A 27,438-nucleotide genomic window follows, 5' to 3' on the forward strand; every position below is an offset into this window, starting at 1 on the left:
TAGGAAATATTCCCATGAATTTTGTTTAATTAGACCATAGTGTTTTTTTTTTCCCCAAAAATTATCTTAGGAAAAAGCCAATAACAAGCTTACACATGGAGGGAAAACTTAGGGTACCTCTTCCTAGTAATGCTTCTCATAGCTGATGATCTCATCAATTGGCTAACTACTACTAGATAGACTATATATGGTAAGTAATATTACTCGATTCAGGCGAGAAATCCCATGCAAATGCTGCTGATCGTGCTGGGATCAGTGCACTGTTCGTTGCGTAATAAGTATTCAACTCGGTGGTGGCAATGCTGCCGCCTGCGACGGCGCCGGCGGCCTCTTCCGCTTCTTCTTCTCGTAGCTGATTCCTCTTGCTTTGGCCTGTGAATCACGGACTTCGCGCAGATAAAGCCTAACTGCCCGTGCCCCGAACGGGTTGGCTTCGGGCTTGCCCCCGTTTTCTTCATAGGCTGCGCGCAGGCGGCCTATAAGGGCGTCAAGGCTGCCCCAGGCCTGGCGGAGGGGGCAGGGGCAGGGTGCAGGTGGGTTGGGTTGCCCGAAGAAGGGGCAGAGCTGAGTGTGGACCTTGGTTTTTCCGAACTGGTCGAGGTATCGGAGGAATTCGAGGACGTGGGCACCGCTGCAGCGGGAGAGGGAAAGCGGCGGGCGGTGGTTGCGCAGGTACTGCCCGAAGGTGTTCCAGTCGCGGCGTTTTTGGTTCTCGTAGCGGCTTAGGGTTGTCGGGGAGGACACGGTGGTAGACCCGGCGGCGGATGAGGAGCCTGATGGTGATCCGATCGCTGTGGAAGGGGTGGTGGTGGTGGTGAAACTGTTGATCTCAGTGCTTCGGGAACTCATTTCTTGAGTTATTGGATCCATGAACAGAAGCTACTCAGCAGCGAAAGAGAGAGAGTTATAGGGTTCAAGGCAATAGGGTTTTGATGTTTCCCATGAGAAATTAAAATGGAGAAAAGTTACGAAATCAGAAAAGTAATTACAGTTCAAGGTTGGAAGAAGAAGCCGCAGAAAGTGAAACTGAAGATCGAAGCTGCAGGAAATATAGGAAATCAATTAGAACACAACAGGAAACTCTTTTTCCGGCTTTCTTGTACTAAATCTATGTTTGATCAATCCTAGAAAGCCTACGATGTCTGCTGGGTAGCGTTTTTTGGGCTTTGTTTTCTGCAAACATTTCAAGAGATTGAGCGATACATAGTTTTCCCAGAAGGGTGTTGAACTATAGTTCTCATCACTCTGTTGTTGTGTGAGTGTGTGTATAAAAGTGGAGAGAGTGTGTGTATTGGTAATTGGTGAGTGTTGTGGAGGGACCTGGTTAGGGCTTTTGTGGTAATAAAAGTAGGCAGAGATGGAGACAGGGAAAAGCTGTGGGAGTTTAAAAAAAAAAAAAAAAAAGAGAGAGAAAGAAAAAAATTGAGGGAATAATATGATTTTGTTTCCTGCTACCATCAAACACACTTTTGCACTGATTGACAACACCTTTTCTAATGACCAAAATGTCCTCTCTTGTTTTACTATTATGGGTTACTTTTGGTGCATCAATTTCCACATCTAGATTGCTGCGCAACCATGATTCTTCTTCTCTCCTTTTCTTTTTTACCATATATTTTTAAATTGATTATATATAGGTATTCATTTTTTTTTTAAATACAATATTAAAGTCCAATCCGAATTGAGGCTAAAGAGTCAGGTTCGCTTTGCTAGTACCAATAGGTAAAAGAGGCCACAAGCCCAATAAGCTAATAATCATTGATCTGTTGATGAGATATCAACTAGTTCACGTTCAATTACAACTAGCCTATTTGATTCAATGGACACATCAGGCATATTCTGCATATTGGATGGCATATGTGACATGACCATCAAAGCACACCAACAGGGATACAGTAGCATGATGAATAAAGATGACATGTAACAACTTTCTTGATTTTCATTTACTTTCTTATTAATCCTGTTCTACTGGCATAGGACCTATATGACTTAGCGAACAGTTGAATGATTTCTACCCAACAAGATAAACATTCTAAGAAATTCATTGATACCGTATCCATCCTCAATCATCTCTCCGATTTTCTCATCCTACAAGTCTTCAACTGACTTTCTATACATTTTCCACTTACTCTCAACTCTCTCACACAATTTGAACACTCTAATGCATAGCTTTTGCTATCTTTATCATCTTGCACACGACTTCTACACATTTTATTATCAATCCCCTTATTTTTTTGCTTTTACTTTGTGCTCCTATCTCTATTGTTTTTAAAATACCTTATCAATTTAAGTACGAGAGTGTTAATTTACTGTTTTGCAGGTTAGTACTTCAATAATTTTAAGATAGCAGAAGTTCCTTCAAATTATTGCAGTGCTATTGGACTCTGATATGCATAATAAAAATAATATTTTATTTTATTTAAAATACTTGAAGGCTAAGTTTGGATTAATGGCATTTGGATTTGAGGAATAATTTAAAAAAAAAAATTCAAATGACTTTATATCAAAAGATTTTAAAATCCATTCACACTTAGTAAAATATAGGTTAAAAAAATTAGAGATAGAAGATACATATCAAATCATTTAAATTTAAAATTGTCCAAACCAATTCTAAAAGGATTTATTATTAAAAATTTAAAATTCTTAACTTCAGATCCGTCCATCTAAATGTATTCTAAAAATATGCAAATTATGACATAAATATTATCTGCTTAATTATACAAAATTAAAACATAAAAAATAGCAATTTTAAGTAAAGAATTTGAATCTGGATCTGAAATTTCATCCTCGGATAAAATCCAGGTGCAACACGTTTAATATATCTAATTATTTATCAAAATATATATAAGTGGATGAAATTAAACCACAACATTATATTATCCAATCAACGATCAGCGGTGGATGGATCATTGATCCATTTGAACAAATTTTACAATGTTAGTTAATTGTCATGGTTAAAAAGAAATATACGGAGTAAATAGTCATTGACAAGGACTGTTTGCGGTAGTTTTTATAAATACGGCTAAAACATTTGTCATGGTTAAAAAATGACAAATTAAAATATTTACTATGGCTCATAATCATGACAAAAATAGTTTTCATGATGGAGAATCTAAAATTTTACATCAATTTTTATTTCATGATTAATAATAATAATTTATCATAATTTTAATTTATAACCAATAAAATTATAGCCAACAATAAATTTTCTTTTAGTGATGAACTATGGGAAAGTCCCATCTCCTCCAAAAACAAATAGTACAATTCTTTGATTGTTTCCCAAGAGTGAAATGTCTACTTTCTGAGACTGGAATGAATATAGGTACATAACATGTTTATTTTTTGTTGGGTCAATTATTGTTATTTCAACTAATAAAAATAGCTTTCGATGTACTTCCACAGATCACATTCAGAAGTTACCGTATGTTTGAACATGCAGTTAATTTGAGACTACCAACTTGCACTAAGAAATTGACGGAAAAAACGTGCAGGTCACGTGGTCGGTTTTTTCCATTGTGAAAAGATAACGACATGTACTAAAAAAGATATGATAACATTTATTAACAGTGAAAGTTGCACGAGTGATTGAAACATTTGTCATGACTACCATAATCCCTGATAAAAGATTGATGGCATTAATTAGGAGAAGTATGTTTTATAGGAGTAGAAGCTAGTACATTTTGTTGACCACTCATATGAGACGAGCATTTATACCTTATTTCTACAACTATTTTCTTCATGAAAAATATTCTTCATGTTGCAAGTTGATGCTCATTGCTTGGACTCTCTCAAAGTTGGAATGGAGAATATGACTCAATGTTGTAATTTTTAGTCCTGCTATATAGGGCATTCTGGAGACTAATCATATGCTTCATAGACTTCACGATGGTGTGCAAAAGATATTCCATCTTACTTTTTTAATGGTATAAAAAATGTGCTACATTGCCATATACAAAAATAAATAAAACGCCACACGTTTATACATAGCGTAGTCTTTGCAGCTGGACATTCGATTAATAATAGGGCTTCGATATTTTTTCTTGATTATATGAGAATGAGGGCTTTACTCCTCCTGCTGAGATCACATATGCATTTGCATTTTATATGGAGATTTTCCCTCTAAAATTCTACGCCTTTGGCGGATTTAATGGCCATATGCATAGTACGTGGCCTTTCGTCTAAATATTAATGGTAAAAATCTTTTTGTATGCCACTAGTGAATCATTGTTAATTATTTTTCAAGATAAAATGATCTAAAAAATCAAGAACCAAATATAATGAATTGAATTCTCTTTTAATACTAATGAATAATAAATAAATAAATAAACATTATAGCTCGAGCCCTTTTGGTCCTCTCTAATATCTAATTTGCAACTGAGGATCATAATTTTTTAAAAAAAAAAGAAAAGAAAATGCATATTTTGTCAAAAATGCTAAATTCACCTAACATTAGCACATTCTTGAATTTTTAAATTTTTGTCCAATTTTACTAATGCAACATTTTTGCCATAACTCTACTCCGAAGAACATAAACGAAAAATGCAATTTGGTCCTATAACTATTGGGATATGACACTTTTGGTCTTCCGTCTCAAAATTGTCAAGATTCAACAAAATTGGCCGGAAAACAATAATCCCCAAAGTAAAGGTGTCACATGCCAAATATGTGCTAATTTCAAGAATTTTAGCATTTTTGGACCATATTTGGACTAAATGTTCTGTTTTCTTTTTTATCATTGTAATCCTATTTGTAAATTCAAAATTGAATAGGACTAAAAATGTTACTCGTATATGTACGAAACCAAAATTATGTAGGCTATATTTGTTTATCATAACCTAAGTAGTTTTGTGGTTGCGTTTGGACTGAGAAGTTTATATTTAATGAAAAGATTTTAGACTAGATATCCATAATTAAGTAGGGTTGCAAATACATCATAATACTTGGGAAAATAGCTCAAAATTATCACTTGTAAACTTGAAATTTCAAATAGCCGAATACCCCAAAATTCATCAATCCAAACACACTCTATGAATTATATACAACATATGTATAAGAGTGGGTATATATCATCTGATAATATTTTATCAGATATTGTGGTAGGACTATTATTTTGTTGCTTACACACTAAAGTGTGTGCAGCTTAGATACTCTTTCTAAATGAAAATGGCAATTTTTACAACCTCACAAAGAATGCGAACCCAATTAATTGGGAAATTTTAGTTCAGATAAATTTAACAACATCCAGTACCTAAATTTAACATTAAGTTCTTGAACCAAATTTGTATATAATATTCTATGTGTACATACAGTAGTTATGCATTCAATTTCTACTAGTACATGGATATCGATTGATTTTATTAAAAGTTATTGGTCTATTGTACCAGTAATTATTGATTAGTTATAATAATCGATATATATTGATTGTTGATTATCGAAATTCATGATGTATATAGCTCAATGCATAAAATGTCGAACGTGATAATGTATTTGACCCTGAAGAAAAATACAAGCAACTTACTAATTTCCAGCTATCAAAATTCGGAATTTATTTTTGGGGATACTCAGACTGAATCACCCCTTAGAGTAAAGTTATGTGCATTTCTTACATTATCAGTAGTAACAATAAGAAGAGTAGAGACAGTAGTAACAATTTATTTTTATCTGTCCTTTCAATGTTATGTCAATCACTATAGTTTTGCTCCCTGCACATTACCCACCTTCGTACTGCAGCAAAAAGGCCAGAATAATTATCCTTTATATATATATATATATATATGGTGAGTGATGATGGTCATTTCTGGAAGCACGATCTTGACCAACCCTCTATCACAAACAATCTACACATAATAATTCTTTTCTTGTAAGTACTACAAACACTAATACTTTAACTAACTCGGTAGGCCAATTTTGCATTAATCTATAAATAGTCCTCCAAATTCTATTCTATTTCATCCCATCATTAAAACCAACTACCGCGCAGAAATGGCATGAGAAACTAGAGCACATTCAATTTGAGAGCACAGCAGCTCTTCACAATTTTCTCTCCATTGACTCTATAGAGAAGTTAAAATATGTATTATTTGTTTAATAAATTATCATTATGCTTATATAAACTCACGGTCATTTACAGTTCATACTATCCAAGAAAAGGTCAACAAAATGGTACTTATGTATAAATTTAGCATCACCGAGTTTCAAGTGCCAGATTTCATCTACAATTCTGGTGGAAAAAGGATACTCTGCTGGGGATGATCGTTCACTCTTTGCACTAGATATGTTTAGGATCTGCAGGAAATTGATGCGTTTCTCTTGTTAGTCGTTTTTTGGCGTTGGGAGCCACTAGCATGGAGTATTGTACATCATACATGGAGAAGTTACCTTGATTTCCGGAATAATACAAGCATAAGTTGTTGATGTGTTTAGAAAGCCAAACCTCAATGATATTGCAATGCAATTGGTAACAGCAACAAAATTTCAATGTCTGATAATGAAACTCACCGGCAAAAGATTCTCCATCAGCAGCATTAGACAGCGTAAATCCGCACCACCTGATCAATCTTGGTTCGGCAAACAGGGCAACCCCACTTCTTGGCCTTAATTTCCTTTAAACAAGACATGCATCCAGCCATGTGCCCGCATGGGATACAAGCCCCCTCCAGTGGAGCATCCAGGCATATCGTACAAGACGAAGGAGCACCATCTTCTTTCTTTTCGTTGGCGCTAGTGGTTATCACTGGCTCAGTGGGCGAAGAAAAGTCAATAGAGCTCACATCAATTGATGGATAGTGGATTGGTCCATCATCTACAGCTGCATTTGCAACAGGTGGCGCTGACGGAGTAGAGAGTGGAGCAGCTTCCTGAAACTCAGAATTGCTTCCATTTGGCATGTGACTAGTAGATGCTTCATTCATGTAGTTCAGTTTATGACTAAGGCTATTTGTAGGGTTGACCGAACTGGCGGGTGCATCTGCAGCAGACCCTGTACAAGAATCTCTAAGGGGTGGTGTTTCAAGTGACGCACACTGAAGGGAAGCATTAATTGCCATAGCTAGTTCTACATCTTCGGAAGTTGGTGGTGCAGCTGCTGGAGCAGTAGGGACTTGGTTGTTGAAAGGAAACACTTGATGCATCACCTGTTTCTCCGAAACAATAAAATTGAAGTCCTTGAGAACAAGAGTAAGATAAAGTAGCAACAAAGGTATTTAGTTTCTCGTCAATCAAACCCCAATGCCATCCACCCACATAAAAGATGAAGTAGAAATATAATGGAACAGACAGGTAATAATCCCCAAGCAAACAGTAGAAAATAGAAAGAAACCCGGGTATACAGGTGCACACATGCGCACCCACATTTTCACATGGACCATCACTCAATTCCCATTCAGAAAAATGTATCCAAGAACCATTTTTCATACAACTTTGAAAGTAGTTATATCCTTGCTTTCTGAAAGGATGAAGAAGGTCAAACCTTGGATAAACTTAAGGTTTTCAAGATGCTGTTTTCTTAATGCTACCCAAAGCCCGTTGCATAGTAAACAGACATTTACTACTTCCTCTACCTTAAGAAATTGCAATTATGAAACTACAACTAGCAAAATATATACCACCTGAGGGATCCCTTTGCACGCATTGCAAAACCGCTGCAAGTGCTCTTTTTCACTTTCATTCATAGGTGCAAGTTTAATCCGTGTACCTGCAAAGCCAGCAAACAAAAATGAGTCATATTCAGTGACCACTGTTGAGCACAATCACCCAAGAATTACTATAATCAAATCCATTCTTATCCGACCACCTCTCCAACCAATACAGGCAGCAACTCTCTTAACATCTTTGACGAATATTTTGAACTTAATCAATAAAGTGAACAATTAATTATAGTCTGGATGCAACTTGGAAGCGCAGAGTTGCCCGGTTTGACTAAATTAAATGCATTTACTAAGGAGTTGAACACACAGATATGTCAAACACCATTAGACAAGTGTCTAGAATGATATAGATAGGTACTTCTGCAGTGATGTTCATATCTTATTACAAGTTACTCCTACTGCCTAAGTATGTTATTTGTCCACATCCTCTCTTGGGTCTTTGAATCTTTCATGTGGAAATGCAGTGGGTCCCCCAGTGTTCCTCACAGGGAGACATCATTTCTCCAAACTCAAACATGAATTTATCCTTTGTATCAGTTGATTCCTGAAAACTATATAAGAGACTAAGACTCCCAGAAGGCTAAAGGTCCTTTAATTTTAAGGAGTTCAAAATTCAATATACTTACGCCTCGCCTCTTGGGAGGGCTTAATGGCTCGCCTTCTCCGCCAGCGTCTTGGGACTATGCATAAACATGAAAAGTGATCACCTATCTAGCATAACAGTTCATAGTAATATAAACAATATAGTTGGGAACTTACTTCTTGAAATATCAGAGATGACAGCCGTTGGATCAGGCTGGCTAAAATTTGGTTCATCTAGATTGGCCTTCCAGAGTGGAACTATAGTTCGAGGTTGAGCTTCCTAATGAAAAAGGTAGAAGTTCAAAATATGGATGTAAATACAATTCAGTCGTAGAAACAATATGAAGAACTTAATTAGTAATATATTTTCCATGTGATGAAAAGCCTCCTCAATGAATCTGCTTGAAAGTATTTGTAACTTGTGCATGATTCTCTCTGTGCCTCTGTTTGGTGGGCGCATTTGTGCGTGTACAACAGATCACTCGCATGAGGATAGAAAGCAGATATATGCATGAAACACCAACAATTAAATGAGAGAAGACTATATTCTCGGGCGACACCTCTAAGTAATTACAATATTAATTTTGAATGTGAAAAAAGATAAAGGCATCAAGGTACCTGTAAACCGCTGTAGATCGCAAGCTCCAACTTGAAAGGTTTACGGAGGTTACGGGAACCACAAGGTAAAATAACCACCCAACTGCGTAGATATAAGATGAAATACTAAGATTAGCAATAAGTGACTCATCTAACAGGAGGAGAAAGGTAAAAGAGTTACAATATTAGGGGCGTGAAAGAGCAAATAAAAGTGGAAAAAGGACCATCGAGATAAGGGTTTCTGCCTGATAGGAAGTCCATGTATTCACCCATCAACCAAATGAAAAAACATTGCCCAAGGGGTATAATGTACTTTTTTATGTTAGAAGATCGAAAAAGTAGTGAGAAAAGACAATGACTAGTTAAGGTAATGAGGATTGCACCCACACTTTTCTTGAAAGCAATTGAGGAGCCAGCAGTTCCAGAAAGCCTGGTCCATAAAATTCTCGCAGCCAGCCAGAGAATAAGCACACGTGACCCTGGTCATCACAAGAGGTCAACTTTCCCTTAATTGGTCTATAAACACAATCTAACTATAGCAAAGAAATGGTAATTAGCAGGAAGGATACCTCAATTGCTCGGACAATATTACTGTACCCTTTGGCTCTAGCAATGTCGAGAGGGGTTTGACAATCATCATTCATCACTAGTGCATTTGCTAAAATTTCCAGCAGAAAAAATTAATTGGAAGGAACAGAAAAAGTGGATCACAGTCTTTCGCAACTCAAGTATCGTGTCCCAAATCACAACAGTCTACACGCACCTCCATGTGAAAGAAGCAACTTTACAGTCTGCTCAAGGCCTCTTTTAGCAGCATGGTGTAGAGGAGTCCCACCTTGGCGACCTTAAAATGGAAGAAACAACTTAGGAAGAGAAATAGAACAAATCACCAGATAATCAATCAAAAGAAAATGCGACATTAATCATTAAATTCATCACGTTGACATCAGAGTAGAGAGGATGTAGGAAAGACTCGAAATGAAAAGAATCATCCAGAATAACCAAACATGTGAATTAAATGATCCCGAAATCTGTATCAACATAACCATCTCAAAGGTGACAAACACAATAAAGACCTAAAAGCAGAGAGGCAACATTCATGATCACTAGTAATTACAAAAGAAAATCCAAGAAATCAGTTATTTGTTACCGACTTCCCATTAAGTCAATTAGCACAGACATTTAATGGACAACTAATAATTTCTTTAATTACTTGGTATCAGTGGCACGTGACACTATCCCCATCTGTACTTTTTTCCAAATTTTTTTGAGGAGAATTATCAAAAACAGGATAAAAACTGGGTGAGCTCAAAACAGTGAAACAATAAGCACCATACTTTTGCAGCCACAGGGATTTACCTGGACGGTAAGCATTGACATTTGCTCCCAATTCTATCAAAGTTTTTGCTATATTATAGAGCTCCAGACTCATGCAAGCTGCAATGAGGGGAGTCTTCCCTTCTCTATCAATCCACTGTCACCACAATCACCATTAAAACAAAAAGAGATTTAAGTCCCAAAGCATGAATTTTTGCGCAGGCAGCTTTAATATCGAGATAAGATTACCAGCTGTTTTACATGGTAACTACATTACCTAACACACATAAACACATAAACACAGAATGTACAAAAACTACTTCTTTAATACAGAGTTGGGAAGTTCATCCTGTCTGTGCCTACGGTGAACATAAAGGCATCTGCACCCTAGTTTAAAACCAAAACATCATCCACTAGAAAAAGAACACAACTTTTTCCGCTAAAAGAACTCGGAAAATCAAAATCCTAAGCCTGTCTTAATTTGCACAAAATGTTAATGTGTCAATGTATGCAAGCCAAATATGTCAATTCTTAACGAATTACACATTAAAACAACAAGGGCATTAACTTAAAATCAAAACTTCTTACAAGATAAACATATATACATATAACTATTCAAACATATACGCATGTACAAATGCACAAAACACACGCACACCCGCCAAGAAAATGAAAAACAAAAGAAAAAAGAGGAAGAATTTTTGATGACATACCTCAAGGCCAGCACCTTCCCTTCGCAGAGCTCTGATGCCTTCAATATCTCCATAAGTTACATGCTGATACAACAATTCTTCTTTCGATTGCTGCTGTCCCATTCTTCCAGTCTTACGGAGCCAAAAAAAAAATTAACCCAACTTCACAAAGAAATTACTGGAATTGGAAATAATTATTTGGGTTAAAGAAAATAGAAACACATTCCAGAGTAATAATGGAGAAAAATCTGAATTATGGATTGAGAATCGAAATTACCTGGAAATTTCAGCGGTTCCTTAATAAAGAATGAAAATCAGAAGAGCCGACTCTTCTGCTCTTACGTGAACAAGCTTTTCTTGGATTTTCCTGCGACAATGAAGTTGTACGTAAACGCGGGTTGTACGTTTTTCTTTTCCTTCCAGAAGATAGTGACCGCGTCTCAAATGGACTTGTACTCTTCCCATCTATATCCATCACTCACCATTCATCCAATTGAAAAATTAAGTGATTTACGACTTATTAATTTAATTATTTGGTTAATTGTAATGAATCGGTGACATTATATTTATAGAATAAATAATTATTAATATTTTAAAAATAATATTAAATTTTAAATAATATTAATATACTTAACAATTTATCATTTTTTAAAAAAATTATGATATTTTATTTGACATTAATAGTTGAATAAAATATCCAATATAATAAAATAAATTTAAAAACAAACTTACAAAAATCAGATACAAGAAATAATATTATACATTTTTAAATTTAACATAAAAATAGATGCATGAAATTATAAAAATAATCTAACAGAAATAGCAAAATTGAACTGAGAAGAGAAATTAAGATTTTATATTTAGATATAACATAAAATAGTTAAACTTAACAGAAATTATTCCAATTTAACAGAAATAATCCATTATCCTTTCAGAAATAACATAGAATTAAGATACTTTACAAAACAATACACATTTTATAATAAAAATTAAAGATTTTATCATGTATTTACAGTTGATCTGTTCGATTTAATTAACCCAATATTGGGTCACACGGTTCACCGATGGAACCACTGGGTCAAACAATTTTTAGATTATAGATGTAATTACTCGTATGCTATAAATATTTTTAGACTCTATAGATGTAATTATCAGTAGATGGTGGTCACAGGTTAGGTCCATATTCAATTGAAGAACAAAAAAACTATAAATATGCATGTTTTAATTTTTTTGGACTTGATCAGCAGAAATTAAAAGAAAAAGGGAGATGGCTGGGAAACTAGAAAAATTTTCAACAGCATTATTTTTCTTTCCTTTCTCCAATTGATAAAGAAACATTCTGTTGAAGGCAACCTGCCTAGGAAAACAAGAATTGTGGGTTCTCTAAGATTCAGAATTCTGAATGTAGATTAACAGCCATATCTATATATATCTAGCTAAGTATTCCCTCTATCCTAAGAAAATTGTGCGGCGTCATTGTTTTCCTTGGGTGTTGCCTGGTTAGCATCGTCGGCTGGTGGCTGAGCTGCAACTATTGCTTCTGATGGCGTTCTCGTGTTTGGTTTTGGAGGACTGTACTTTTTCAGTACTCTATCTTTGTTTTCTTTCCACCATTCTTCCGCCTGTTGCTCCGCAAACCTTCTCTTGCTGTAGAGATATTAAAACATAAGTGTTGCTCGTAGCCTTGGTTATCGTGAATGAAACTTGTAGGAATACTACCTAAACTCAGCTTCTCGAGTTTTGAACATGAAAAGAACATTGCACTATTCTTGATGAACAACATCAATAATATCTTAAAGTAGATATTCTCCAACATACCTGAATCTAACTCGCTTGAAGATCTTGGTCCCGTTTGGGAGTTGAATGACTGTCACGTAAACACCTGGTTCAAACTGTTCGATGACTTCCTTTTGTCCCTCAATTTTTTCACTTTGAGAAGTCGCAGAGCCATTTTCTGTGGTTGAAGGATTTGTAGCTTTTGCATGAGAAACAAATGTTCCATTGTTCTCTCGTGGAGCGCCATCGACATTCTGTGACATGTCCTGAACCACAACACTGTGGAAATGATTCTGTTGCTCATTTGTTGCTCCAGGTTGGAAAGCAGCATTATCTTCAGATACTTGAGCCCCAAATTTTTCCAGAAAAGATTCAACTTGAGCATGCGCGCTTTTAAGAGATTCACTCTCAGATGTCTCAGTAGGCAACTTGTCTGTAATTTCCTTCAACTGCAAAAACAGAAAAGATAGTAAGACGGACAAATGGTAGATAAAATTGCCAACTTTGACTATTCTTTAACTATTTAAGTTGGAAAGTGATACAAAATATCAGATTAATAAAAGCAATAGTTGAATTACTTGATCAGAGATGGTCTTGACGGCTCCCATTGCTCTAATACACTTAGAAGATCTTTCTGCAGCCAATGCAGCAGCTTCCTCACCGGTCTTCTTCAACATCTGAATTTCTGCATCTTGAACTTCGCTTTTCTGTTTTAAGCTCTTAACCTAAAACAACAATGAAAATCAACAACCTGCAACAACTTACAAATCAAAGTACGAGAATTGACTTGCTTATGAGAGAAAATCCACACCTGGCCACGCAACTTGGAAACCTCTTGCGTTAAAAGATCATTTGTCTTCTTTAAAGTATCGATAACACCCCTTGAGAATACCGGAGCAGCATGTGGAGGACTTGGTCTTCTTGAGTATGGGGAAGCAGGTCTTGAGTTGGACTGGTGTTGTGGATAGGGCTGCTGAGGCTGTGGCGATGACGTGATCACAGGCTTTAGAGCATATTGAAGAGCACTAAGTGAACTTGGAAAAGCAATATCCTTTAGTTGTAAAAGAGATGGAACTTGGGAAGCACGAACTATTGAATAGTTATCTGACTTTGCTCCAGCACTTCCCGACTTGATTTCAAGGTACTTAACTGGTTCCACAGTCGGGGAAAGCAAAACTCGTGAAGTTCTTGCCTCGCCTCGATCTAGCCTCATCGTGATATCCATCGAAGTACGATGAATTGATGCTCGTCGATTGGTAGTTCCTGCATTTCCAGCCTCAACTGCCTTTTTAAGTTTCAGATAACAAGAATCACAGACTCGGTGGGGTTTTCCTGGAGTTGGGGCAAGAGCCGCTCTCATTGCTTTTTTGGAGCTGCAAGCATGGCAATGCACCAGTCCACAATTATAGCAATTATGTCGTTTCCGAGTAAAACCAAAAGCTTGTTTGCACGCTGTGCAAACTGATTGATCTGCTCCAGAAACCCACTTATGGATGCATATACTTGCTGTGTAGCTCGACCCGCACGCAATATTCCTCACATGCTTGTCTCTGAGAGCTTCGATTAATGTTGGAACATTGCGATCTTCAGCATCCCCATGTCCTAGTCTCCCATTGGCTCCTCGACCCCAGGTGAAAACTTCACCTCTCGACGTGAGGACTGCAATGTGATCTGCACCAGATGAAATTTGTTCAGCAAATTCCCCCACCAATCTATCTTGCACTAAACTAGGCAACTTTCCGTCAGACTGTGGGTTGCCCAGCTGACCATACGCGTTGCTTCCCATAGTGAAGACATGGCCGGATGTGGTAAGGGCAACAGTCATATTATTCCCACATGCTAGCTGATGGATGTTGTAATCAATAAGGGCCGAGACGCAAGTCGGAAGAAGGTATGTCTCCTTGTTCCCATGACCTAGCCGATTTTTATCACCATCGCCCCAGGTGAAAAGCTTTTTGGATAAAATGTTTGCATTAGTCTGGTTTGTAACCCCTAAAATAGCAGCGGTATGCCATATGCCACAAGAGACAACAATAGCTTTCAGCCCGCGTAATGATTGGACCTCCTTTGGATATGAAATGCTTATACGGTTGCCATGGCCTAGAGCTCCAAACTTACCGTCGCCAAATGTGAACAATTGTCCAGCAGATGTTGTTAAAGCTGAATGCCAAGTGCCACATGCAACTGATAAAACTTGCAGGCCTTCTAAAGGTCCGGAGACTCGTTTTGGTATCCAGTGGCTAACATGATTACCATGACCGAGAAGTCCCACATTATGGGTACCATCGCCCCAAGTGTATAAATCACCAGATGCTGACAGGGCACATGTATGAAACTCACCACACGCAACAAAATCAATGTTTGTCACAGCCAAAAATTCAACCAGTCGAGGACGAGTAAAGTCCTTTTCGATCCCATGACCCAGTCGGCCCCCAGATTCCTCTCCCCAAGTAAAAACCTCACCTTGCCTCGTGACAAGAGCAACATGGCGAACTCCACAAGCAATTTGATGTACATCAAGTACTATATTTGTCTCCAATGGTTTAGGAGTTAGAACGTCAATTTTTATGGGAATTGGAATCCCAGTACCATCTGTTGCCACTCCATCGGACCAAATCTCCCCCCAAAGATAAAGATCACCAAGTGATTCTATGTCGTCTAGGCCAGAACTCTGACTTGAACAACTAGGAGCACTCGATACACTAATTCGAAAACCATCTGCATTGCTAGTTCTTGGTTGCATGATTGCACATTCAGGCCCCACATGTGAGCTTGAACTATTGAAGCTATCCTGGGAAGTGGAATCTGTGGAGATTCTGCCACGGGGAAGACTCGACACAAAATCTAGTGTTGTTCCAAAAGGGCGATTATCTTGAGAGCTCTCACTACTGTGTAACTGAAAAACACACATGTGAATTAGTTTACTAGTTTAGTAGAAGTTTTCACCAACACACTATAAACCTCATCAACATAAAGATACAGATTGGAGTTAATTTTGACAATGAGAAGAAAACAACTATTCGTAGCGGAACAGTAACAAAACCAATTTGGACCAGAACTTCACAGAGTTGTAAAGAAAGTATTATCCGATGTACACATTTCGTGCTCTTGAATTTCAGATATCTACATATTCTTACTTCAGTAATCACAACAGAAATTCAACAAAATTTTAAAACCAACAGGTTTTCATAGTGACACGAGAACAGTTAGTTGGGGAATGATTTGGAATACATAAAATAATAACTTCAATAAATGCATAAAAGTATAAAAAATTGTAGGCAGTGTTGACAGGGAAAAAGAATGTGAAAACATGACAAGAGAAACATTAGAATATGAGCTGTGATGAAATTACATCATAATCTTCACTTTTAGTATGCCGACCACGTGGTTGGCTCGTTGATATTAACCCCTTCAGGCCAGCAAGCCAAACCTCAGATTCGACTTTGTCCTTGCAGATCTATAAAGGTCAAAAAGCTGCAACCAGTAAGCAACAACTTGTAGCTAAAAGTGTCACGTCAATTACAATTCTTGAAATAAAAAACTGACCAGATCAAGTGATCTTTCGCCGTTATTATATATCAGCGAAAATGACAAGTAGTCCTTTTCTGGGCGTAAATATCTTTTAAATACAGGCTGCACAGACATAGGAGAACGGGAAAAAAAAATCTCAATTAATCAGTTTTTCTATCTAATTGAGGATGTAAGTCTTCGGCAGTATTTTATCAAAAGTAAATTAAATGAACTCTAAGATATAATTATCGAGAGAGATGTTTGCTAACTCACGGTTCTCTGTCCAGGAATAATCCGTGAAACAGATGATAACGTCAAATTCCTTTCTGCTCCATGTGAGTACCAGATTAATGTTGTTTCATCCTGAAAACATCATAAAATCCTAATAATCTCAATGTATTCCAGGTTATCTAACCATATGGAGATTTATATAAGCGAACCATTTGCTTTATTTAATACATTTAAACCAACATGCAAATAAATGTATCCAACAAAACAGAGTGGGGTTTCATAAAGATTATAAATTATTTACAAGCAGACAAATCAAACATCGTTTTGCAAAATGCTTGAAACTACCAAATGACAACTCTATGCAGTCAAAATTTCCTAAACTTAACAATTCCATGAAAAAAAAGTCAAGTATACAATTAAAAAGGGATGATGTCTCATATTCAAAAAATTTAGTATTTACAACAACAAAAACCTGAATTTTTAGATAACACCACAAAATTTGAGGAATGAACCTTATGTTACACTCATTTTTATATACGTATGTTAGACTTTCAACTTGTTGTTTGAATGACCTAGATAATTATTTTATAAAAGTTAAAACATTGTCAAGCTAGATAGTCATTTTACAATGAAAGTTAAAATAAGATACATGTAAAGTATGAAATTAGAAGTTCGAATGTGAATGATGGAATAAGATAATTGCTTACTGGAGAAAGTCTGAATGTACAAAACTTAGGCTTCCCTTTTCGGCTGTACTTGATTAGTTGTGTTCCTTTCTTCAAAGCAATAAGTGCCTTCAGGGGAAAAAAAAGAGTAATAATTGCATGCGGAGACAAAGGTCTAACTTATCAAATATTTTATTGGACAAATATCACAAAGTGTCTAGTAATATCAGAAGTGCTGAACCAAGTTCCTACTGATAACCTTCATGACAGATAACCAAACAACTCTTATCACCCAAGAGTTCTATGTTACAACTATGCAACTCCTATCACAATAATTTAAGCTACTCCAGCTGAGAAGAGATTTAGTTCATTTAATTTGTATAATGCATATAGGAGGAAAAGAATAGAAATTACAGGACTATTGATCATAGTTCCCCTTTTTGTTCCCTCTAATAGTCCGCTAATAAACTAAAAAATTTGAAAATCCTCTCTATCTTAAAACAAAAGCTAAAATTTACTCCAGCTGAATTAAGAAAAACAAATACATTTCCTAGGCATTCTTCAACTTCCTTCTCCATAAACTAAAGCTAGAAAAGCTAAATTCCTGAAGCAACATATTACTCTCTTTTTTCAACAGGATGGTAGTCTTTTGCGAGAACTTTAGAATTTTCTTCTCCCAGAAAATATTCATTTAGGTTGCTCCCTACCCGAAAACCTCTACCAATTTTAAATGTTTGGAACTTTTTACCCCAAGAGCTCAAACAAGGCAAAGTTTCCATAAACTTTGAAGGCCGACACTCATATTCACTCAAGACATGATTCCACTACGACTATACTTATTTGGAAGTGATCTTTTAGTAAACCACCTAAACAATCACCTCAGTTGAATACTCAGATTAGAAGAAGAAAAACACATAACCACTGCCCTCATACATTCGCCACAACCTAACTAACCCATAATTCACCTACTTATGTGGTAGGACACTTAATAAAAGAGTACTTTAGCGCATTCCAAACAGAAATGCAACTTTTAAATATCAAAACTATACAAACAACCTCGCTAATCACATGAGATTCAAGGGTTACACATGTGAACAATGCTTTGATTCTTCCACAAAAAAAAATTCAGATTATACGAGTTGAAATTGAGAAAAAACAGGGCTACCTGATCAATGTCACGGTCAGGGTTGCCATAACTAGCAGGATCTGCCATTCCATCTGAAACAAATATTGGGTTTCCACCGAATAAACCTACTTATTGTCCCAACCATTCGTATTGTCTTCATAGATGATGCCAATGCACTTTTCTTCTCCGCCCAAACATCAACTTCCCAGAAAAAATAATGAACAGATTACAACTTTATCCCGAGTGTTCGTGTGTGTTTTCCCTTCTTGATCTTGAAAATATATTTGCTCGATACTTCGATTTGTTGATATTTCTTCGGTGATCCAAGAAGATTATCTACTGATCCACTTAAGATTCACCAAAGAAACTCAAGATTTTGAGCGAATTCATCATGTTTGGACAATGATGTGAAATGGGTTCTAACAGTTTCGTCATGAGACTCACCGGAGATGGAGAGAGAAAATTACACCAGATTAGGAGAATGTTGGCAGCTGATGAGAAGAGAATGGCGATGCGAAGTTCGCGCGCTTATTTGTCCTCTTTAACTACCTTATAATTAAACTTCTCATTATCGCCCTTAATCATCTTCCATCTCATATTTTCCATTAATAGCATTTAAAACTTAGATTAGGTTATTAATAAGCATATGTAAATTGAGAATAATTACACTTCCATCCCCTGATTTTTAATATAATTACACGTTAATTCTCTATAATTTGATATATTATATTTAACATTTAAAACTTACTTCCATCTAACAAATATATACTTTCATTATTCGAAATTTACTAAATTTATTAATATTAACAAAGAAACTAAATAAAAATTGATATTTACCCTTGATTGATTTATTAAAAATTTATTGCAAGTCAAATAATTTTTTTCTAGTTAAATTATTATTATAACGGTAAAAATTTACCCCTTCATATGTATTAACATATGTAGACGTATAAGGGTAATTTAATCATAAAAATATTTAATTATTTGACCAGTAATAAACCAATTGGCGGTAAATAGAATTTTTATCCAACTTTTTGTTAATTTTAATTTTAATGAATTTTAACTAACAGAGAGATCTATTTATTTAATTAAAGCAAACATTAGAAGTATTAGAATCATAACTTAGAATCAGATCTTCGTTATCTAATCGAACTCGAAACATGCCATTGGACAGCGATTCAATTCTTAATTTTGTAAAGATTTTTGTAATAAAATGATAATACATTAGAATTAATTAGTGTGGATGTGTTTCGTATTGTTAATGATGTCAAATCAATATATTTTTTTATTTAATGAAAATAATAATTTTATTTTTAAACCATACACTAATCATTTATCATATCATCGATCTTCTTTTCGTATATTAATTACACACTGAATATATAATAAATATCATATAAATAATTTAATTTCAACTAAACTCAATCTAAATTAGAATTATGAACTCAACAATCATGGGATTAAATTATCCGACTCATCAACGGAAGAAACCACGGCAGGCATGCAGATAGAGAGAGAGAGAGAGAGTCGACAATTGTATTGCTCTCAGCATCTGAACGCCACATAGCAAAACCCACCATCTTATGTGTAGATTCAGGAAACCCCCGCCTTCAATCCTCAGCCATGCAGAAGAAACAAACACGCATGCAGAAGCACTGCAGCCAGGTGTTTCACCAACTCAATTTACGTGTCAAATACTAACCCCATTCTCCACTTCTATAAATCCCCTCGCCTTCCACTTCCAGTCGCCACTTCTCACTACACCCCCCAAGCAATCACCTCCATGGCTAATAGCTTGCTTTTGCTCTCTCTCAGTCTCAGCTTTCTCTTCTTGTTCCATGGCTGTGTAGCTCAGCTCGAGCTCCAGCAGCAGCGCTACTGGCAGAGCTTGCAGCAACACCAGCAGCACCGCCTCCGGGCCAAGACTGAGTGCCAGGTCCAGCAGCTCACAGCCCGCCAGCCCAGTTCCCGCCTCCAGTCGGAAGCCGGTGTCACCGAGTTCTGGGACGCGAATAACGAGGAATTTCAGTGCGCCGGGATTGAGTTTGTTCGCCACACTATCCAACCTAGAGGCCTCTTGCTGCCGTACTACACCAATGCCCCTCAACTGGTCTACATTGTGCAAGGCCAGTACTTTTTGCAGCCCTCTCTTTAATTTTCTATTATTGTTTATGTTGTACTGATCTTAATTTCGTGTAAAATGTGTATGTACAGGCAGTGGAATCCAGGGGACTGTAATTCCGGGCTGCGCGGAGACTTATGAATCGGAATCAGGCGTCGGTTCTACTGGAGAAGAAGAAGGTCGCCAGAGAACAGATCGCCACCAGAAGCTACGGCGGTTCCGTCGTGGTGATGTCCTCGCATTGAGGGAGGGTGTCACCCACTGGGCTTATAACGACGGAGACACCCCGATAATCAGCGTCTCGATCCGCGACGTTGCAAACGAAGCCAACCAGCTCGATTTGAAATTCAGAGTAAGTAAGAGATTGGGTGATGAATTCGTGATCCTGAAATTATATATAGTTTTCTGATCGATTCTTGAAATGTGTCAATTTCATGAACAACCGACAGAAATTTTTCCTGGCTGGAAACCCTCAAACAGCGCAATTCCAAGGCCAACAGGAGAGAGAACAACAACCCAGAGGCGAGGGCAGGAGAGGTCAAGAAGAAGGGCAAGGAACAAGCAACATATTCAATGGATTTAACGAGGAATTCTTGGCCGAGAGCTTCAACATTGATCCCCAACTAATAAGGAAATTGCAGTCAAGGGAGGACAACAGGGGCATCATCGTCCGAGCCGAAAGGCCGCTCAGATTGGTCTTGCCTGAATACGGACGAGAAGAGCAGCAGCGACAGCGGGAGCAAGGAAGAGGAGGAGGATACATGAATGGCCTGGAAGAAACAATATGTTCCCTCAGGATCAGGGAAAACATAGAACACACCGCCGCCACTCATTCCTACAACCCACGAGGCGGCCGCATCAGCACAATCAACAGCCAGACTCTCCCCATCCTCAGTCAGCTCCGCCTCAGCGCTGAAAAAGGAGTTCTCTACAGGGTACGTAAACACAGAGTTAAGTCGATACACGAACTACATAGTACTAACTCAATGACCTTAATTTGAAACGCCCGCAGAACGGAATAACGGCACCACACTGGAGCACGAACTCCCACTCCGCATTGTACGTGACGAGAGGAAGCGCAAGAATCCAGGTGGTGGGGCACAAGGGAAGATCGGTGTTGAACGAGGAGGTGAACGAGGGGCAGCTTGTGGTGGTACCACAGAACTTTGCGCTGGCAATAAGAGCCGGCGAGCAGGGATTCGAGTATGTGACTTTCAGGACCAACGACAACGCCATGAAAAGCGAGCTGGCAGGGCGGCTCTCCGCCATCCGGGCGATGCCGGACGAAGTTGTGATGAACGCGTTTGGTGTTTCCAGGGAGGACGCCAGGAATTTGAAGTATAACAGAGACGAAGCCACGGTTTTCAGCCCCGGAGGAAGAACAGGGGGGTATGCTTAAATGTGTGTGAAAATTTTGTATATGTACGAGTTTGTAAGAATAAAGAGAGATTTCCTTATGGACGTGGGGAGTTCAACTGTCCACTTCATATGTGGGAATTTGTACTGTTTTATATATTTGCAGATGTAATAAGAAGACCGTAATTTTGCTAATTAATCAGGTATTGGAATTTAATGTGGTAACATTTCTTGCACTTGTGCAAATTTACTGCGCGCTTGCGAGAATCAGTTGTTTAGTCTATACGATTTTCATATAATTAGTTTGAATTTATTGCATATAATTAATTTCAATTTGGTTGAGGCGGATTTAGAATTCTTCAATGATGATTGAGTGTAGAGCTAAATGGGAGTTTAATAAGAAAACAAACCCTTAAAAAACATGTAATAAGAAACCCGTGATTTGTTGATCAAAATAATCAGGTTTCTAGACTTCAATGATAAGTTTTCTACAATTTCAAATCTTAACATCTCTAAAATATAATTTAGGCAAAATTACATTTTCACTATTGTAATTTTAGGTTATTAACATTTTTCCTCCTGTTTACACATTTAGTTTTTTTTTTTTGGGATAAATTTAGTCCTGCATTTTACAGATTTAGTCATTTTTTAGTAGATTTAGTTTTGTTTTATAATTTTGATCCACCGTTAATTTTTTTTGGCCACTTGGTTTAACCAGAATGCCCAGTCAAAAAACACCTCATTTGCCACGTAGCCAAGGTTTTTAAGGGTTTGAACCTGCGATATGAAGGAATTTTTTCCAAATTAAACCTCAGTTCTTTCAATTTTCTTCTCACAAAAGAGGGAAATTGCATGAAATTGTTGTGCCTCTTTTGATTCCAAATTAAACCCTAGTTCCTTCAATTTTCTTCTCACAAAAGAGGGAAATTGCAATTTTGTTGTGCCTCTTTTGATAAGGGGGACAAAAGGGTGAAAATCACTCATACAGAGGAATAGTTAGGTTGATGACTGGACTCATGCTCTAATTTTCCTCATCTTCTTCTGATTGGTCCCAAATAATTCTGCACCATTTGACTCCGCTTCTCGTCTCCCACCATTTTTGCGTGTGTATTCCTGCAAGAATTGAAGTGTGAGAACAAAGATTTGAGGTTACTTGATGTAGAAATTCAGGTACGCGATTTCTGTTATTTGTGTGAAATAGGGTTCTTATGTATTGAATTTACATAATACTAATCATAATAAAAAAAATGGCTCATTGGACCAAAATTGTAAGAGCAAGACTAAATTTGTCAAAAAAGGACCAAATTTGTTAAGCACATAACTAAATTTTCCAAACAAAAAAGGACTAAATGTGAAAATCAAAAAAATTTCAAAACGAAAAATGCTAATGACTTAAAATTATAGAACAAAAAATGTAATTTTGACCTGTAATTTAATATATATTTTATGACGCTACCTTGTTGATTCCTCGTTATTTTGTTATTGTACAGTTCAAGTGTCATGAGCAAGACAAGAACTTGATGTAGGAAAATTTTGATTTGATCGAATCAAATGAATTATAAAATAAGTGTTATATATTTGTTATGTGATTGGTTGTTTTTCTTAATTATTCATTAATTGCACAACAAATATATTGTACTTATCAGATAATTAGTTCTAATCCGATCAGATTTAATCTAGATTAGAATTTTTCCAGTAATTGGTTCTAATCCGATTTGACCAATTTAGGTTATAATTTCCCCTTTGTATAAGCAAATTTGGATTTCGCTTTTTAACTTTCTATCTTTGCTTTTCAAAAATTTGCTGCTTGTAAATGCTTCTCCGATTTAAGAGTGGAAGAAGGTTTTCTATTAGTATGTGCCTTTTACTTCTCGAATTCTTTATTGATCAGTTTGAAAAATATTTTTTTACCCGTTCAAATTGGGTCGACTTAGGTCGGATCCAAACCCAATCACATTTTTTTCTCTCGTTTCTTTGTAATGTTGTTAGATAATATTGGAAAAATTTTAATTTAATTTTGTAACTCATGAGGTGGCATTTTTAATTTTTGAACGAATTAATTTTTGTATTTTAGTCCTATAATTTTATAATTTCGATAATTTTAGTCCTTTTTCACCCAATTTAGTCGAAAATTGCAATTTACTTGATATTTTAATCTTGTAAATGAAATTCATGCAGGACCAATGATGCCAACTCTTTCAAGTTATAGGACTAAAAATGTCAATAGTTCTTAAGTTATAGGACTAAAATTGTAATTTAATTGGATCATGTGCAAGGATGAAAATTGCCAAATATTTAAACTTACAGGACTAAATTGCTTAAAATCAATTCGTCGAAGATAAAAAAATATCACTCCCCATAAATTATAGAACTAAAATTACATTTTTTCCCAAAATATTTGACCATTTTTTAGTGAAAACAAGGTAATTGAAAAACACTAAAGAAATGTTAAAAATTGAAGCAGAAATTGTAAAATATGTTAAGACACATATTGAAAACAAAAATTACTTATATCAAAATCACTAAAATTAGGCAATATACAAATATTACTTATATCAAAGTGGAAAGGCTTTTCGAGTGAGCAATATATTTACTATAGATTTATCAATATATATTTTTATTTTTATCAATAATTTATCAATAAGTTTATGATCCCAATTGAAATTCTTAAAAGAAATATGAAATATTAAATCCACATATTTAATGGCGATAGAATCTAATATTATTAGATTTTAAATTTCAATTTTATCTTTTAACCAAACATTATTACTTATTAAGAGTTGAAAAACATACTTAGCATAAATCATAAATCTATACAACTAATTATTTTAATTATTATTTATTGATTAAAAATATACATGTTTAGAATTACAAGTTAAATAATTTTCATAATATCTTAAATTTTTTAAATTTGTTCACTTCAATTACATAATTGATTGATAATGATCAATTAATTTGGGGGGAAAAGTAAAAGTATTTTTGTTAATCAGATCAAAACTGGTTACATATGATCTATGAGTATTACAAGGGTCGACCTCTAACCCAAATGCATGGAAATTCTAATTCGAATCAATTTCGGTCAAATTTGAACTAATTATGTAATAAATATAATTTACTTATCATATAATTGGTATACAGTTTAGAAAAAATGATCAAAAAATAACAATTATATCATACTTACTCTGTAATTCGTTTGGTTCAACCAAATTAATTCGAACAAGAATTTTCTCCCGGATCTAATTTATAGTGGGTTTGGACATGAACCCAGGTCTCACAATTCTATTTTTTATGGATCTGAATAGGTGTGAATTGTGTGATTGTTGTTCTACCAATTGACATTTATAATGTATATGCATCAATGTGCAAGGATGTATAAGAATAATTTGATGAAGGACTAAAAATACCATCCTACCTGAATTTCAAAACTAAAAATGCATTTTTTCCTACAATTTATACTAGAACAATTCAATCACTTATCCACTCAAAATTTTTGGCGTTGCCCGACGGGTGTAAGATAGAGATTGCCGAATTATTTGCAACTCATCAATCGCACTTTATTAGATTGGAACACTGGTTTTATTAACTCTCACGAAGAAAACCACATTGGATCCGCAACGTACAAGCTTCTACTGCAAATAGAAGGGCACGCCCCTCTATTATTCCGACACTGGCCACAATTTACTTGTCTAATACATACACATTTCCTTACATCATAGACTTGATCACATCCAGAGCATATTCAAAGGGCTTAGGCATATACGACATCGGCCTGGAGGATCTCGGCCAGCTGTACCTGGATGTGGAACTAAACACCCTGGATTCCTCCCTGTTATACTTCAGCCTCCGGGCTTCGTCCCTGGAAACCTGATACGCAGTCATGACTACCTCCTCTGGCATCGCCCGGATGGCGGAGAGCCGCCCGGCGAGTTGGCTTGTCATCGCGTTGTCGTTGGTCTTGAATGAGATCCACTCCAAGCCCTCATCTTGGCTTGCCCTCTTCGCCACCACGTAGTTTTGTGGCACTATTATCAGCTGCCCTTCCCTCACCACGCCGTCAAACACTGACCGGCCGGTATGGCCGACCACCTGGAATCTACCGCTACCTCGTGTTATGTAGATTATGGAGTGCGCGTTAAGGTTCCAATGCGGCGCCACCAGGCCATTCTGCATACGTATGCATGCATAAATACATATCTTTTGAAGGCCTAAATTTACTCTTTTAAAGAATGTTGTTAATTTTTTAATTTAATTACCCTGTAAAGGACTCCTTTCTCGGCACTAAGACGGAGCCAGCTGAGAACAGGGAGCGTTAGGCTGTTGAGGGAGCTGATGCGGCCGCCGTGCGGGTTGTAAACGTCGGCCCGTGCGGGCTCGTCTAAGTTCTCCCTCAACTTGGCCGTGCACAAGGTCTCTTCCAAGCCATTTGCTCCAGAGTATGGATCTCTCTCCCACCTTTCCTCCTCTTCTTCACCCGGCAAGACAATGTCAAGCCTCTCGGCTCGCACAATACGACCTCTCAGATCGTCCTGCCCTTTCAATCTCCTCGCAGTTTGTACATCTACACCGAAAGCATCTGCCAGAATTTCATCGTCAAATCCATTGAAAATGTTGTTGGTTCCACCTTGTTGTTTCTCCGTCTGCGGCCGGCCAAAGTAACTTTGTCTTCCGCCTTGCGGGTTTCCAGCGAGAAAGAAGTGCTGGGAAAAAAATATATATAAAACAAGAATCCAAGAGTAACAGAAAATTGTTGGCATGCATGCATTGTTTTGATATTCTCTTACCCTGAATGTCTGATCAAGCTGGTTGGCTGCGTTGCCGGTGTCGAGAAGTGCAACAGTAATAAGTGGCTCCCCTCCATTGTTGTAAAACCAGAGAGTTAAACCAGCCGGCAAAGCGAGAATGTCGCCCTGCCTGAATTGCCGAACCTTCTGGTGCCGATCCATAAACCTTCTCCTTCGATCCTGTCTCGGTTGGGTATCCCTTTCGAATGTCTCGGCGCATCCCGGAATCACCGTTCCCTGAATTCCCCTCCCTGTCAAAGATTATACCTATTCAATATCCTAATGACCAGTTTGAACTGAGAAATTAAAAGAGAGTTGAAAAACACTGAAAATATATATACTAGCCTCGGACTACGTAAAGAAGTTGAGGTGCATTGTTATAGTGCGGCAGCAACAGGCCTCTGGGCTGAATAACGTTCCTGACAGCAGCAACTCCGGCGCATTCGAACTGCTGATTATTCCTGTCCCAGAACTCGGTGAGCCCGGCCTCGGACTCAAACCGGATGGTGGGTTCTTGCGCCGTGAGTCTCTCGACCCGGCAATCCGTCCGGGCCTGGAGCTTGTGTTGTTGCTGACTCTGGAGGTCTTGCCAATAAAAGTCTTGTTCACCTGCAAGCTGAGCAGACAGGCCACGGATGAGAAGCGTAACTACAATGAAGAAACTAAGTAAAGAAGTTAGAGCCATGTTTGGAGGTGCTGGGATTAGTAGTTTGAGGGGGCTGATGATGGATGTGAAGCGGGGAATAGAGAAGGGTGGGGATTTATAGTTGAAATTGGTGGGTTGAGGTCGACACGTCGAGTGTGAGATGGTGAGAAACGAGCGACATTTGGCGGTATCTATTGTGCATGGGCTTTTGTTTTGTTATGATCATCATGAGGTTGCATGTATGGAAATGCTGCTCTGCTTACACCTAATGGGTATGTGGCGATTATGTTTGGTTGGATTGCATTTGTTGCAAATTTTAATTATTTTATTTTTTATTACATTCAATATATACATAGCATGTGTTAATTTTTTTTTATTTTTCAAAATATAA

The 27,438-nt window shown here is 36.9% G+C and overlaps 5 protein-coding genes across 9 annotated transcripts; 1 reads left to right on the forward strand and 4 right to left on the reverse strand.

Annotated features, from left to right (window-relative positions):
* On the reverse strand, positions 1-1,409 carry LOC105171774 (protein LIGHT-DEPENDENT SHORT HYPOCOTYLS 4). The gene has a single exon (XM_011093001.3). It carries the CDS (start codon positions 868-870, stop codon positions 283-285), a length of 588 nt encoding a protein of 195 aa, XP_011091303.1. The 5' UTR covers positions 871-1,409; the 3' UTR covers positions 1-282.
* Positions 1,410-6,076: 4,667 nt separating this feature from the next.
* Positions 6,077-11,275, reverse strand: LOC105171775 (putative E3 ubiquitin-protein ligase XBAT35). 4 transcript variants are annotated; one of them, XM_011093003.3, is made up of 12 exons: positions 11,112-11,275; positions 10,856-10,966; positions 10,185-10,299; positions 9,589-9,669; positions 9,395-9,483; positions 9,213-9,304; positions 8,847-8,928; positions 8,406-8,508; positions 8,273-8,326; positions 7,608-7,693; positions 6,499-7,133; positions 6,077-6,378 (listed from the first exon to the last, which is right to left on the reverse strand). In XM_011093003.3, exons 2-11 carry the CDS (start codon positions 10,955-10,957, stop codon positions 6,525-6,527), a joined length of 1,413 nt encoding a protein of 470 aa, XP_011091305.1. In that variant the 5' UTR covers positions 10,958-10,966; positions 11,112-11,275; the 3' UTR covers positions 6,077-6,378; positions 6,499-6,524. The 4 variants fall into 4 exon arrangements, with proteins under 4 accessions (XP_011091305.1, XP_011091306.1, XP_011091304.1 ...); XM_011093004.3 differs by having other exon boundaries at positions 6,077-6,285; positions 10,856-11,012; XM_011093002.3 differs by having other exon boundaries at positions 6,077-6,285; positions 11,112-11,274.
* An 847-nt stretch (positions 11,276-12,122) lies between these two features.
* On the reverse strand, positions 12,123-18,725 carry LOC105171777 (Regulator of chromosome condensation (RCC1) family with FYVE zinc finger domain-containing protein). The gene is made up of 9 exons (XM_011093006.3): positions 18,182-18,725; positions 17,059-17,145; positions 16,394-16,483; positions 16,157-16,243; positions 15,963-16,067; positions 13,422-15,506; positions 13,189-13,335; positions 12,653-13,059; positions 12,123-12,481 (listed from the first exon to the last, which is right to left on the reverse strand). Exons 1-9 carry the CDS (start codon positions 18,227-18,229, stop codon positions 12,289-12,291), a joined length of 3,249 nt encoding a protein of 1,082 aa, XP_011091308.1. The 5' UTR covers positions 18,230-18,725; the 3' UTR covers positions 12,123-12,288.
* Positions 18,726-19,873: 1,148 nt separating this feature from the next.
* Positions 19,874-21,845, forward strand: LOC105171778 (legumin B-like). 2 transcript variants are annotated; one of them, XM_088885525.1, is made up of 4 exons: positions 19,874-20,272; positions 20,361-20,616; positions 20,714-21,199; positions 21,277-21,815. In XM_088885525.1, exons 1-4 carry the CDS (start codon positions 19,926-19,928, stop codon positions 21,661-21,663), a joined length of 1,476 nt encoding a protein of 491 aa, XP_088741651.1. In that variant the 5' UTR covers positions 19,874-19,925; the 3' UTR covers positions 21,664-21,815.
* A 3,332-nt stretch (positions 21,846-25,177) lies between these two features.
* Positions 25,178-27,109, reverse strand: LOC105171779 (11S globulin subunit beta-like). The gene is given in 4 exon segments (NM_001304399.1): positions 25,178-25,784; positions 25,874-26,317; positions 26,402-26,652; positions 26,747-27,109. Coding segments are annotated over 4 exon segments (1,494 nt in total). The 5' UTR covers positions 27,087-27,109; the 3' UTR covers positions 25,178-25,325.
* Between the last annotated feature and the right edge of the window lie 329 nt (positions 27,110-27,438).

Source organism: Sesamum indicum, linkage group LG10 (genome assembly GCF_026168435.1).
Source record: "Sesamum indicum cultivar Baizhima isolate 11 linkage group LG10, ASM2616843v1, whole genome shotgun sequence".
NCBI lineage: Eukaryota > Viridiplantae > Streptophyta > Magnoliopsida > Lamiales > Pedaliaceae > Sesamum > Sesamum indicum.